Genomic DNA, 16,011 nt, shown 5'->3' on the forward strand with positions numbered 1-16,011 from the left:
TTGTGATATCCATGTTTAGTTTAGTTTTGTTTTATTGATTGTATGAATTGTTTGCAAATAAAGGAAATTTGTCCTTTTTCATTTGTGTGGCAGTTTAAAACAATTTTACCATTTGGGTTATAACTTTTACAAGTTTTGTTTATTAATGTTTAAAAAAATCAACTTATTGAGGTATAATTTACGTAAAGAGATGTACTCATTTTAAATGTAAAATGTGATGAGTTTTGACAGTCGTGTTCACCTGTATAATTAACATCTCAATAAAAATACAGAACAATTCTATCCCAAATAGTTTCTTTGTGTTCTCTGAAGATAATTCCACCATTTCTGGCCCTAGGAAAGAACTCATTTGCTTTCAGTTATACTGCCTTTTCCTAGCAGTTCTGTGGAATCATAAAGTACATACTCCTGTGACTAGGGTTTTGATCAGCATGAAGCTTAAGATTCATCCAAATTGTTACATCTATGAGTAGTTTGTGCCTTTTCATTGCTGAGTTGTATTCATTATGTAACACATTTTACTGTAGAGTCATCTTTTGTTTGCTGGGGCTTCTGTAACAGATTACCACAAACTGACTAACTTAAAACAACAGATTTATTCTCACAGTTCTGAAGGCCAGAAGTCTGAATGCTGTCTCTAAAGCCTGTAGGGGAAGATCCTTCCTCACCTCTTCTCTGGCTTTTGGTGGTTGCCTGCAGTTCTTGGCATTCTTTGGCTTGCAGCAGGATAGCTGGAATGTCTGTCTCCATCTTTGCGTAGCACTCTTTCTCTGTCTCTGTATCTCTTCTCTTCTTATAAGGACACTAGTCACCCATTACAGTTTGCTTTCTAGCCCTCGAGAATTCATGTCCTTATGTGCAAAATGCATTTACTGCATTCCAATATTCCCAAAAGTTTTAACCATTCCACCATCAACTTTAAATTCAAAATCTCATCTAAATATAATAATTTCACAAAGTCCCAAATCTCATTTTATATATTATCAAAATCAAATATGGGTGAGACTCTGGGTATAATGCATCTTGGACCAAAATTCCTCTCCATTGACAGATGTGTGAAACTAGAAAACAAATTATTTACTTCTAAAGTACAATGATGGGACAGGCATAGGATAAGCATTCCCATTCCAAAAGGAAGAAACTGAAAGGAAAAAAGGGGTCACGTGTTCCAAGCAAGTTAGAAACCTAGCAGGGCAAATTTCATTAGATTTCAAGGCCTGAGAGTAATCCTCAGTGGCTTACTGCTTTGCTCTCTGGGCCCTACTCAGGCAGCAGCCCACCCACTCAGCCCCCAAGGGCAGTGGCTTTACCCTCTCTGGCCCTCACAGTCATTTGTCCCATCTCTGTTTCTTTCATCTGATGAAATAATATTCTCCAAAAACCTTGTTGGTCTTCTGTGGATGCCAAAGGGGTCTGTACCATTAGACACAATTGTTCTCCACAGATCTTTCCTGGGTAACTCCATCTATTTATGGCTTCTGCTGAGATGGCTGATTGGATCAGTGAATCACATTAGCAAGAGGTTGTTCAGGCACACCCTTGGCCTATTTCCAGAGCCTATCTAGAACTAGCTTTAGGTGTTTTATACAGCAGCACCCTACTTCCTATTACCAAATCTTTTTCAGTTTCCTGGGACTGCTGTAAGACAAGTACCACAAATTGGTGCCTTCAAACAACAGAATTTATTCATTCATAGTTCTGTAGGCTAGAAATCTGAAATCAGGGTGTCAGCAGAGTTAGTTCCTTTGAGTGCTCTGAGAGACATCCTGTTCTGTGTGTCCCTCCTAGCTTCTGGTGATTTCCAGCAGTCCTTGGTGTTCCATGATTTGTAGATGTATCATGCTAATATCTGCCTCCATCTTCACATGACATTTTCCCTGGGTGTCTCTTTTCTGAGTTGTATTGGATTAAGAGCCTACACTATTCCAGCATGACTTCATCTTAATTTATATCATAATTACATCTGCAATGACCCTATGTTTAATTAGGGTCACATTTATAGGTACCAGAGGTTAGGACTTCAACATATCTTTTTTGAAGAGAGAATTTAACCCATGACTAACCTGTTGATGGACATTTGGGTTACTCTAGTTTCTGGTATTGTGAGTAAAATTACAATGAAAATTCATGTACAAGTTTTTGTATGTTTTTATTTCTTTGGGTAGATTACTAGAATAGAATTTCAGGAATATATGGTAAGTTTGTTGAACTTTACAAGAAACTGCCAAACTGTTTCCAAAGTATTATGCCATTTCACACTTCCTCTGGTTATGCATGAGAGTTCTAGTTACTCTATTTCCTTACCTTGGTATTTTCACTGTTTTTAATTTTAGTTATTATATGTAGTGCTCTATCCCATAGTGGTTTTAGTTTATTTCCATTTCTCTAATGAGGAATGATCCTGAGTATCATTTTATGTTCTCCTGTGTTCTGTTAATACGGTGAATTACACTTATTGGCTGCTTAATGTTAAAAAAACTTGTATTTCTGGAATAAACTTGAAGAGCATAGTTGATGTGGTTTTCTAATATTTTGTTGAGAATATTTTCATTGATGCTTATGGGGGTTATTGCTCTGTAGTTTTCTTGTAATGTCTTTTCTGATTTGGGTACCAGAGTAATATTCTTCTCATACAATGAGTTGGGAACTATTCCAAAGGGCTTATATAGGATTGATACTATTTTTTAGAATGGTTTGATAGAAAATTCACCATTGAAGCCATCTGGGCCTGAAGTTCTTTGTGAAAAATATTTACAGCATAAATTTATTTTTTTAAGAGGATATAGGACTATTCAAATTTTCTTTATGTTTTGTGTCTGTTCTAGTAAATTGAGTCTTTCCCCAGTCTGTTTGCTCATTAAATGAGTGGATAGTTTATATAAAGAAAAAAGGTGCTATTTTTCCACTACCTGCATTCTTTTTTTCTCCAGTTCATTTACTCACCCCTTCAACTCACTGTTTTTCAAATTGAGGCCTCGTGGTATATGTATATTTCAAAGACTTAGAATTTTGTCTATTCACATTTTTTCTCCCACAGCATTTCTGAGAAAACTGGGTTAGATGCTGTACAAACTCCTGAAATCTTCTGTCTTACTTGCCTTTTGACTTCTACGTTAAAAGATTATGGCATAAAGTTGTGTACCTTTTTTTTTTTGAGACGGAGTCTCGCGCTGTGTCACCCAGGCTGGAGTGCAGTGGCGCGATCTCGGCTCACTGCAAGCTCCGCCTCCCAGGTTCACGCCATTCTCCTGCCTCAGCCTCCGAGTAGCTGGGACTACAGGGGCCCGCCACCACGCCCGGCTAGTTTTTTGTATTTTTAGTAGAGACGGGGTTTCACCGTGTTAGCCAGGATGGTCTCGATCTCCTGACCTCGTGATCCACCCGCCTCGGCCTCCCAAAGTGCTGGGATTACAGGCTTGAGCCACCGCGCCAGGCCAAAGTTGTATACTTTCTTTCTGCTGATGTTTCTTTTTCTTTTTATTTGGCTTCTTGTTGTTTTCTTCCTCCTCCCTACTTTCTCCTTCTTGTTCTCCCCTTCTTTTCTGTCTCCTTCTAATTTTTCTTATTTATTATGTTAGTTTTTCTGTGATCTGACCTCACCTCACAAAATATTACATTAAGAATATTCTGATGTTTTTCTCTTTTGGTATGTTGGCCTATTACCTCATATAGATTACAAGCTAACAGAAGACAATGACATCATCTTATGTTTTTCATCTACTATTCCCTAGACAGTGGTCAACTAGTAATGACCCAATGACTTGTTGGCTTTGTATTGATTGAAATGTAAGTTATAAACTGAAAGATGAATCTTAGTTCATGATCTTTAGAGTCTACTCCAGTTTTTATGGTACTCCCTTGCAGGGTTAAGGTTTTCATAATTTAATGATTTAGGGAGGTGCAAAAACCTACAGTAAATGGACATCATATTTCATTATTTTTATTTTTATTTCCATTCTCTCACTTTTCAGCCTTTCCATCCTAGTTGTTGGAAAATGCAATTTCTTGATTGATTGATTTAGTCCTTGTACTTCTAGCAAGTATTGATTCTCCCCCGAACTCTTTTTGCTGCATTTCTAAGACAGAAGTGCAGTATTTCAATTTATTCAAAGAAGAACTAACATATCAGTTATCCTACAGAACAAAGCTAGAATTTTTCTACCTCTATAGTTTGTAATTGCAATTTAACATTTTCTGTCACTGTTAAAGACAGACCATCCTTGACTAGTTTTTTAAAATTATGTTTTTACTTAGTGATTGTCTACCAAGATGATTTGATAGACTAACGTGGCTTTCCACTATGTGTAGGGCAAACAAAATATAGTTTTATATTTTAAAGTAGATTTTTTACAAGCAGGCCAGGTGCAGTGGCTCATGCCTGTAATCCTAGCACTTTGGGGGGCCAAGATGGGTGGATCATTTGAGGTCAGGAGTTCGAGACCAGCCTGACCAACATGATGAAACCTCTACTAAAATACAAAAATTAGTGGGATATAGTGGTGGGTGCCTATAATCTCAGCTATTCGAGAGGCTGAGGCAGGAGAATTGCTTGAACCCGGAGGTGGACGTTGCAGTGAGCCATGATTGTACCACTGCACTCCAGCTTGGGTGACACAGTGAGACCCCCTCTCAAAAAAATAAATAAAAATAAAAAAATACAAATACAAACACATTAATTTAATGTGTATTTATTGTACCATATAAATAAAATTTAAATCTAGCTTTTGGTTATTTATTTTGATGATGAAAATGGGAAATACATTTTAGTTCGAAGTTGGAAGAGAGGAAAACAGTTTAATGAGTAGAAAGAATGCCATTTAAGTCAGTCATTCTTAATTTTATTGCTTTGTATTCTTAATTCTTTTATGTAATCTTGAGGGTGTTCCCTAATTTCTCATTACTTCACTTTTGTTTTATTCCTTTTTTTTTTTTTTTTGAGATAGGGTCTTGCTCTGTTGTCCAGGCTAGAGTGTACTGTCACAAGATCATAGCTTGCTGTGACCTCAAATTCTTGGGCTTAAGTGATTCTTCCACCTCAGCCTTGCAAGTAACTAGGACTGCAGGCATGCACCACCACATCTGGCTTTCATTTTTCTTATAGATCAACTTTCTGATTCACTTGGTTTGGCTTTGTGTCCCTACCCAAATCTCATCTTGAATTGTAATTCCCAGGTGTTGAGGGAGGATCGCAGGGGAGGTGGTTAGATCATGGGGATGGTTTCCCCCATGCTGTTCTCATGATAGTGAGTTCTCATGAGAGCTGATGGTTTTAAAAGTTTTTGACAGCTCCCCCTTCATGCGCTGTCTCTCTCTCCTGCCTTGTGAAGAAGGTACTTGCTTCTCCTTCGCCTTCTGCCATGATTGTAAGTTTCCTGAGGCCTTCTCAGCCATGTGGAACTGTGAGTCAGTTAAACCTCTTTTATTTATGAATTACCTAGTCGCAGGTAGTAACTTTATAGCAATGTGAAAATGAAATAATACACTGATGTTTATCGCACAGAAACCTGGCAAAATTAAATCAAAATCCTAGGATATTGTATCATACCACCATGAATGTACTATAATGTTTAGTCAGTCTCAGTTTTGTTCACAATGAGCCATATGTTTTCTAGCATTGTTTTCGTTTGTAGGTGATACAAAATATGCTTCTGTTTGTAGGATTTAGTTACTTTATTAATTGAGGATACTTAAAATAATAAATGAATAAATTATAGCAGATAACTCCCAAATTCTACTCACCAATTCCAGTTTATATTCTTAATTATCATATAAATTTTTATTTTGGAAAATAAATATATAAACTCAAAAAATATCCTAAAAGGCATTAATTCTCAATGCACATGTTACATGCCAGAGCTGAGAATATTGGAGATTTTTTTGGTCAAAATATTGGGAGCTTCAAAGAAGTTGTTTAGTGACTCTCTTGGAGTCCAGGTATGACCAACAATAATATGGTAATGATACCACTCTAGCCTCACTAACGATCTTTTTGGAAATATTCTCACTGTCACATTGTAGGAAATAGTGATTTTATTGAGTATTTTAAATTCCAAATATAAATCTTCTATTATGGCACTTCTTCAGAGGAGATGAAGAATAAGTTTTGTCTATCCTGAACCCTCCTACTTTTATGATGACCTGTTGTTCTGAAGTCTTCCATTTCTATCAGTTGCCATAATGCTGTATGTTATTTTTTCTTTTATAGGTAGTAACTGGAAAGTTTTTATAATCACCAGTGACTTGCCAGATGCAGGGACCAGCTCACAGATTTATATTATTCTGTATGGACAACATAGAAGTTCAGCCCCCATATATCTTTATGGAACAGATGGGGCTCGATTTCAGGACGGCCATGAGGACATATTTACTGTAAGTAATAAAGCTGAGTACAAGCTGTTAATATAAGAGATACAGCTAGTAGGTACTTAGGAAAGAACGTAGTCTATCCCTTTAACAATACCATGTGCCCTGTAGAAGATCATTCAAAAGTAATTTATGGAAGTTTTTGCTCAAGCAGATTTAACACAAGTAAATCTGCAATATGGGAAGAGACAGTAGCTAGAGAGAAATACTAGATGGTAAGCATTTATTTCTATGTGGACAGACATCAGCAGCAAGGGCTTATGCCTTTCTGGCTCTCCAGATAAGGCTCCAAGTCAAGTTCAAAAAACGAAAAATAAAATTATCAAACAAGGAAGGCAAAAAAGTTGTCATCAAGTTGTTAATTATTGGTTTTTATTAGTTATTAGTTATCAAGTTATTAGATCATGGCTAGACACATGGAGATCAATATCTAGAGGGAAACAGAGGTAACAAAGATGAAGCAGGGAGACCAGTGCCATGTTGTTAAACTGAAGTCAGATACATTAGCAAACGAAGGCAAGACTTGAAATGGGTCAAGCACCTAGCACTTACAGGTGCTTAGTAATGTCTGTTGAATAAATTAATGGATGCACGGAAGGATTGGTTTGAACCAGGTGGAGACAGTAAAATCACCATGAAAAAAGAGTGTCCTTAAGTATTGTAAGTCTTCATTGGACAGCCACCTCCATGTGATCCTGGGGTGTTTGGTTTACTACAACCACAGGAGAGGCTGAACCATTTGGAAACGTTGTTCCCATTAGTTTAGTTTGATTTAACTTTTCCATCCTATATGAGTCAATATTTAAAGACACTCTTGTGTTTATAGTCACTAAAAGTAAAAGATTTTGTCGTTATTTTCCATGAGTAAGAAATAAAAATAGTCTGAGCTGTTGTTGTTGTTTTGCTATTTTAGTGTTTCTGTTTCCTTTTAAATTGAATTATATATTCACATAGTTTATAGGGCTAAATAATTTTCAATTCTGTAATAAGAAAGGAGCACCCTTAACCCCTCATTTTCATAGTTTGATGCTTCTTTTTTCTTCATGCTGCTACTACATTTCAGCTCTTTCTGTTGTCACTCTTGCTTGAGTTCTGGAACGGCTACATTGATGTCTTGTTGTAGAGATGATAGCTTCATTAAATGCAGTAATTTCACGCCAATTTTGATCACAGTTTCGTTTGTTCTAATGAATTGTTTTCTTGTGAGGGTTCTTAGGCAGACTGTTTTACATCTTCCTTTCCTTTTTCCTTGTACTTTCTTTGTATAGACCTTTCTTTTTTTCTTTTTTATTGTAAAATACACAAAAGTTACCATTAAAAAATTTTAAATTGTACCATTTAGTGGCATATAGTACATTCACAGTGTTATTCAACAATCACTATCTACTTTTATAACATTTTATTCACTACAAAAGAAAACCTTGTTATGCAGTCACTCCCTGTTGCCTTTCTGCCAACCCCTAGCAACCTCTAATGTCTTCCCTTCCCTTTCCCTTCCCCTTCCTTTTCCCTTCCCTTTCCCTTCCTCTCCCCGATTCCTCTCCCCCCTTCCCTTCCCCACTTTCCCTTCCCCTTCCCCTCCCCCTTCTATCGCCTTACTCCCCTCCCCTCCCCTTCCTTCCCCTTCCCTTTCCTATTTGGATGTTTTAAATTTTTTCTTGTTGCTGAAATTGCTCTAGCTAGAACTTTCAGTACAGTGTTGAATAGAAGTAGCAAAAATTATTATCCTTGTCTTGTTCCTGATTTGGGGGAAAAGCTCTCCATCTTTTACCATTTAGTACGATGTTATCTGTGGGTTTTTCTCACGATGAGTGTCCTTTACCATGTTCAGGAAGTTCTTTTCAATTTCTAGTTTGTTGAATTTTTTTTTTTTTTTTAATCATGAAAGGGCATGTGATTTTGTCAAATATGTGTGTGTGTATGTGTGTGTGGGGGGGTGGTTTGGCATCAGTTGAGATGATTGTGTTTTTCCCCTCTATTTTATTTACTTGGTATATTAGATTGATATTTGTATGTAGAACCAATTTCCATTCCTGGGATAAATCCTAGTTTATTATAATGTGTAATCTTTTTAATATGCTTCTGGATTCATTAGCTAGTTTTGTTGAAGATGTTTGCATCTGTATAAGGCACAGTGGTTTATAGTTTTCTTGTTATGTCTTTGACTTTGTTATCAGCATAATGCTGACCTTGCAGAATGAGTTAAAAAGTATTTCCACCTCTTCTTTGGAAGTGTTTGGAATTAATTCTTCTTTAAATATTTGATAGAATTCACCAGTGAAGCCTTCTGTCCTAGGTTTCTTTTTCTTGGGAGGTTTTTGATTACTGATTCAACCTCTTTACCCTTTATAGGTCTATTCATATTTTTTATTTCTTCGAGTCAGTTTTGGTGGTCTGTGTGTTTCTATAGATTTGTCCATTTCATCTAGGTTATCTAATTTGTTGGCATACTGTTGCTCATAGCATTCTTTTATAATCCTTTTTATTTCTGTAAAGTCAATAGTAATGTCTCTTCTTTTATTTTTGATTTTAGCAATTCTCTTTGCTAAAATCTAGATAGGCTAAAGTCTATCAGTTTTATTGATGTTTTCAATAAACAAATATTAATTTCATTTATTTTGTTGTTTTTATATTCTCCCTTTTGTTTATCATCTATCTCTTTGTTCTACCAGCTTAGGATTTAGTTTGCCTTTCTTTTTCTAGTTCCTTAAGATGTAAAGTTAGGTTATTTATTTGAGATTTTTCTTCTTTTTTAATGTAGGTGTATATAGCTATAAATTTCCCTCAGAGCTCTGCTTTTTGCATATTTTTTGTATCTTATATTTTTGCTTTCACTTATCTCAAAGTATTTTTAAATTTTCCTGCAGTTTGTGCTTTGACCTATTCGTTGCTTACAAGTATGTTCTTTAATTTACACTTTTTTTATTTTTTATTTTTTTCTGAGATGGGGTCTAGCTCTTTCACCCAGGCTGGAGTGCAGTGGCATGATCTTGGCTCACTGCAACCTCTGCCTCCTGACTTCACGCAATTCTCCTGCCTTAGCCTCCCAAGTAACTGGGATTACAGGCACCCACCATGACGCCCAGCTAATTTTTGTATATTTAGTACAGACAAGGTCTCACTGTGTTGGCCAGGCTGGTCTTGAACTCCTGATCTCATGATCCACCTGCCTTGGAATTTACACATACTTTGAACTTTTCAGTTTGCCTTATAATACTGATTTCTGGATTCATTCCTTTGTGTTTGGACAAGATACTCTGTATGACTTGTCTTTTTAAATTTTCAAGACTTGCTTTGTTGCAAAACATATGTTCTATCCTGGAGAACGTTCCATGTGTACTTGGAAAGACTGTTTTCTGTTGTTGGGTGGAGTGTTCTGTAGACGTTAGGTCTAGGTGGTGTGTAATGTTCAAGTCCTCTATTTTCTGATTATTTTCTGTACTTGTTTTGCCCATCATTCAAGTGGGGTATTGAAGTCTCCAACTATTATCAAAGAGTGCCTGTTTCTCCATTCAGTTCTGTTAAATTTTGCTAATTATATTTTATTTATTTTATTATTATTATTTTTTTGAGACAGAGTCTTGCTCAGTCACCCAGGCTGGAGTGTAGTGGCAGGATCTTGGCTCACTGCAAGCTCAGTCTCCTGGGTTCACGCCATTCTCCTGCCTCAGCCTCCCGAGTAGCTGGGACTACAGGCGCCCTCCACCAGGCTCGGCTAATTTTTTTGTATTTTTAGTAGAGACGGGGTTTCACCGTGTTAGCCAGGATGGTCTCGATCTCCTGATGTCGTGATCCACCCGCCTCGGCCTCCCAAAGTGCTGAGATTACAGGCGTGAGCCACCACGCCCGGCCTGCTTATCATATTTTAGTACTCTCTTGTTAGGTGTGTACATGTTTATAATTCTTATCTCTTCTTAATGAATTGACCCCTTTATCAACATATCATGTCCTAATCTGAGCTGTTTTTAAGTGGATTTTGTGAAATTATATTGAAAGTTTTTCCCTTGGCTCTTCATAGATAACAGTTGGAGACATTGGAACAGTCTTTAAAATTCGTATTGGGCATACCAACTCTGGACACTCCCCTTCCTGGCACTGCAAGGAGGTAAGGATGTATCAACACTTTCCCATGCTTTGCAAAATCCTCTGCATATTCCTCTCAGGAGTCAACTCATCATGCCTATAATGAGTTGATGGAGTCCTGTACCTTTTTAGCTTGTGCTTTCCTCAAGGCAGAAGTATCATATGTCCTTAATAATTAATTAATTCTTAATTGATTGAGGAAGGCACCTTAACCAAGCAATTCTTTCACCTCTTTGCAAAGAAAAAAATGCCTGGGACTCTGGATAAACTCATATAGCTTCTTGATATAGTTGCATTACTGATAAAAAGATGACTAGCTGTATGTTATTTGCTTCAGAAATGTTGTAAAGATAGACCACTGTGTTGATGAAATAATAGTCTACTAGAATTGAATGCCAGCTCTGAAATTTAGTCTATTCATGCTAAGCAGGAAAATGCCCCTTGAGTGTTTTTAAGATTAAAAAAAAAGGCTTAAATTTTCTACATTGTTCAGCATGAAACATCCACTTATTACCATGATTGTCAGTAAATGCAGATCTCCAACACTGGAAATCATAGAGCTTGTCATCCATTTTTGTGTATGGTGTATTTACATCTTCTGTCATTTCAAAATAAACGCTCTTTAAACAAGTTCTCAAAATGTGAAGAAAATCTCGTCATATTCCTGATATTTTTGGCAAACTTACTCTTCTTGAGTTTTAACATGTGGAAGAATTAATGAAAAATTCATAGAAGATGAGTAATTCCTTAAAAACATTAAAAAATTCCATTAGGAGTATATAGTTGTTAATACCATCTTCTTTATGTTAGTTTACAAAGGATTCTGAAAGCAGAATGAAAAAATTTACCTTATGAAAATACAGAATGTTGAGGTTATATTTTAAAATTCAAAATTACTACCTGGCTTCTATGTGAAATGCTCTCTTTTATGCTATATAGAGCTTTTGAAGTATAATATTCAAATTGATTCTTAAGTGATCATATGTGACAATAATATCTTTTTTTTCTTCCCTCTCAGTGAGGTAAACTAACATATGAAAATTATCATTAATCCTCCTGCTATTTCATTTGATAGCCAATAAGCAAGATTACATTCATTATGAACTTGGGATGCTGAGACAAAAAATTTTATATTATAGAGGAATGATATAAAAATCAGGCTGAAAATTTCTATTGTCTTTCTCTCTATGGCAAGTATTCTCTCACTGCAAGAGAACTTTGCCTAAGGTTTACTTTGGCTCTTGTTGAGTACCTGTGAAGAAGAGACACATTCTTGATTCAAAGTTTCATTATGAATGTACAAAAACTGTTATCCAGTTTATCCATTTTGCAAAATTAGTTGAAATCTTTCTGTTTAATTCTTATAATACAGTTTAGAAGTTTAAAATTTGAAATTTTAAGTAAGCCAACTTGTATGGGGATTTGAACAGAATCACTGATTCCATAATAGCAACAATAATACATTTCCATAAAATAACCACATTGCTTTAGAAACTTAATCTTGATTTTTTTCAAGTTCAGTTAAGGAAGTTTACAAAATAAAAAGTTCAAAATGTTAGGTTATTTTCTGCTTCTCAAATGATCAGCTTTGGGCCTTAATTAAAATGGTCAAATCAGACAGTCTTGGCAGTAGTAACCTTGCAAACAATAGTTTTTCTCACTGGTTCTCAGGAAGCCTTTCTAAAAGTGACATTACATTGTGTCAGAATCACACTTAATATGCATTTATAATGTGAATTCCTGAACCTGTCTGAGACCCAGAGACCTTAGTAGGAGCAGGTCCTGAAAATCTGCCTTTTTTTCCTTTTTGAGACAGGGTCTTTGTCTGTTGCCCAGGCTGGAGTCGAGTGGCACGGTAGTGGCTCACTACAGCCTTAACTTCCCAGACTCAAGTGATCCTCCCACCTCAGCCTCTCAAGTAGCTGGGACTATAGGCGTGCACCACCACACCTGGCTAATTTTTAAGTTTTTGTGGAGACGGGGTCTTGCCATGTTGCCCTGGTTGGTCTCAGACTCCTGGGCTCAAGCAATCTGCTCACCTTGGGCCTGCAAGGTGCTGGGATTACAGGTGTGAGCCACTGTGCCTGGGTGAAAATTTGCCTTTTTAACAAGGTGATTTTAAAATCATTAAAGTTGAAAATCTCTGATTTAAGGAATTTTCAAAAGAGTAAGATTAACTTAATAGTTAAAATAACACCTCGCTGAAGCTTTTTTTATTTCTAAAATTATTTTAATGAAAAAGTTATCTTTCTGTAAACATTTCATTATACTACAAATGAAACATCTGAGTCCATTACAGAACACTTCTGAATTCTTAAACATCAGAAAGCATAGTGAAGTTTTAAAGTAATTTTGAATATTTAGATAGGCTAACAATCCTTACATTACCCTTGCACACTGGCATGCTTATTCACTATTTTGTGACATCAATTACTGGAACTCCAAGAGATACTGTAAAAGAATAATTGTCCTCTATTCAGAAAAGGCTAGATTTTAGTATCAGAAAATATAGTTTTTTACTTTTTGATGATTTTCATATTTTTCAGTTCCTACCAGAAATTATTAACATTCTTGTTTAACTCCAGGATAAATGGATTAGGTGTAATAGGTGACCATATAAATGATTACTGGTTGAATTTTGTTCATTGCTAAGGATCCAAGGGGGGAACCATATCAGTTTGAATCTGTGGTGTATGAAATCTGACCTTATGCTAATATTTATAAAATTACTTTAAACCAAAACATCAATTTCTAAGAAGTTGAAACAGGGAAAAATATATTTCTAAAAATGTAAACGTTTCTTTCTAAACAGGAAAATATTAATGACATAAGATTTGGGAAGAAATTGCCATGTTGGAAATAAACATTTCAAAATAGAGACGCTAGAAATAGAAAATGTATCTGGGTGCAGTGGCATGTGTCTGTAGACCCAGCTACTCAGGAGGCTGAGGTGGGAGGATCACTTCAGCCTAGGAGTTGGCAACCATCCTGGGCAACATAGCAAGACTTTGTCTCAAAAAAATAAAGAAATAAATAGAAATAGGAAGATTTTTAGATAGAGGAAAGAAATGCCATTGTACTTGAGATGGCAGGAAAAGAAGAAAGTAGCACTGTCAAATTATCAACAGTTTCTCATATTAAAAAAAGTTCTCTGAGCTAAGTGGCAGTCTTGAACCAAAACTTATTTGACACTTTGATAAAGCATTCCTACATTTTTGAAAGTAATATTATTGTTATTGTAGATACAATTGCATAATATGAATTCTGGAAAACAGTTTTATGTACCTGTTCAACGATGGTTTGCACGAGATCAAGAGGATGGGGAAATCTGTCGAGAATTTCCTGTTTTAAGTAAAGGACAACCCATCCTTCCAGGTAGGAAAGAGTCAACTCCAGGCAGCACAGATAAAACTTGTTTGCCTAAATACTGAAGGACAGGGAACCAATAAACACATGTTGAGTAAATGAATGATTAAGGACTGCCAGTTTCTTATCACTTACCTCTCTGATGTGGCAGCTGCATCTAAATGCTTTTTAGTTGTTTCACATGCCAACATTCAGGAATATGTTCTTGTCAACAGCCCTATAGGAAGGTCGGCTGAAATGCTTCTTAATCAAAACAAGGAAATTAATTCTTAGGCGGTCATGAGAAAAATTGAATGTCAAATGAAGTTCCTCCAGGGCTAAGAAATGCAAGTCAATATATACTTTTCCCACCGGGCTCTCCCTCATTTTTGAAACTTTAACTATTTGATTAGGAAATAAAAACACAACTGCTCAATGACATTCTAAATGTCTGGCCAAAAGCAGAGATGTATTCAAGCCTTGTTTAAATTTATGGCTGATAATAGGCTCTTTTTCTACTCAGGGTTAGGTAGTCACTGCTCCCTAGCGTAAGAATTCAGGGTGGCTGTCCATAAGAACTATTTGCTCTTGGGTCTGCTGGCCTCTGCCTTGGAGAAGAATGGGATAAGGGCATGTGAGATTATTAAATAGACAATTGGCAATAAATGGATTTTTCTCCAATCCAGAGTGTGTTCTATTAAAAATGTCACGTTTTAATTTTCTAAATAAATAAATAAATAAATAAATAAATAAATAAAGTAATAGTAAGTCTTATCTGACATTAGGCTTAGGTCCATACCAACCTGTGTAGTTTTTTGAGGGAACATAGACTGGCAAAACATTTGCACAGATTGATGATTCCTTTATGGTTTTAAATTAAGATGCGATCACTTTTCTTAAGTTTCTGAAGTTAAAATATTTTTGAAAAGACGTGAATAGCCCTAGTTACTGAAAAGTGAAGCATGAGCATTGTTCTCACCATTCATAAGTATTTTTTTTCACCATTTAGCAGTATTGTTATCACTATTCTTCCTCATCAGCCCACGTGTTTCACCTGAGGAGATGTTTGCCAGGTGCCCTATTCCTACCCATTGTTGGTAATGATGCAGAGGTCACTTTCTGCTGCTACTTCCCTCCATTTTTAACTGTTAAAGTTCTACTCAAAGAAGGCACACTCTACAAATATCTTCTGATTTTACTTGTCTTTTGTGTAGGGCTTGACCCTTATGGTTTATTAATCAACATTTTTCTTTTCAGTTTCAGGACATGGCTTGGTATTCTAACCATACCCTATCATATGCTATCTGTAAACTTGATAAGCCTTTAGTTATCTAGGTCAATGGTAGATATAGCAAATGTTGATTTACCCTTGCCATATTTTTATCTAATATTCTAGCTAAGATTGATACTGTGTCTGAAATGATATCGTTACAAACAAGTAACACCCTTTGCTAAAGGTAGACACGTAAGTACTAGGTGGTACAAATAACTAAAGCTGGATTAATGTCTTTTTTGCTATATTTTATTCCTTTAAGTTTATAAAAAGTAATGGTAGTTGTCATTTAAGACAACAGTAACTCTAAAAGTGTTTGCCCAGTTTACCAGTATACCATCATGTGTACCTGAAAAAAAATTTGTTGTAATTATGGAGTTACTTTCCTGCGAAGGATAAAGGTTCCTAAGAAAACACCAAAAGTGGGCTCGCAGGCTGTGTGAGCTACTTTTAAAAAAATTTTATTTTTAATTGTGATAATTAACACAAACATTAAATTTACTACCTTAAACATTTTTAAGTGTACAGTTCACTTGTGTTAAGTGTGTTCACATTGCTGTGCAACAGATCTTTAGAACTTCTGCATCTTACAAAGCTGAAACTCTATATATCCATTAAATACTAATTCCCCCTAATCCCCACCCCGCCACACTTCTCTCAGCCCTTGGGAACCACATTTCTACTTTCTGTTTCTATGATTTTAACTACTTTAGATACATCATATGAGTGTAAGCATACAGTATTTGTCCTTTTGTGATTGGTTTATTTTACCTAATATAATGTCTGTGGTATAGCATGTTAACAGAATTTTTATTCTTTTTTTTTTTTTAAATTTATTTATTATTATTATACTGTAAGTTGTAGGGTACATGTGCATAACGTGCAGGTTTGTTACATATGTATACTTGTGCCTTGTTGGTGTGCTGCACCCATCAACTCGTCATTTA

General features: G+C 35.8%; 1 protein-coding gene across 1 annotated transcript in view; it reads left to right on the forward strand.

The window, feature by feature from the left end:
- Positions 1–13,692: 13,692 nt before the first annotated feature.
- LOC112630251 overlaps positions 13,693–16,011 on the forward strand; it is an 83,061-nt gene continuing 80,742 nt past the window's right edge. The window contains 1 exon segment of the mRNA XM_025394414.1: positions 13,693–13,821. Within this exon segment, the coding sequence (XP_025250199.1) occupies positions 13,704–13,821 (118 nt within the window). The 5' untranslated portion in view covers positions 13,693–13,703.

This window comes from Theropithecus gelada, chromosome 8 (assembly GCF_003255815.1).
Source record: "Theropithecus gelada isolate Dixy chromosome 8, Tgel_1.0, whole genome shotgun sequence".
Taxonomy (NCBI): Eukaryota; Metazoa; Chordata; class Mammalia; order Primates; family Cercopithecidae; genus Theropithecus; species Theropithecus gelada.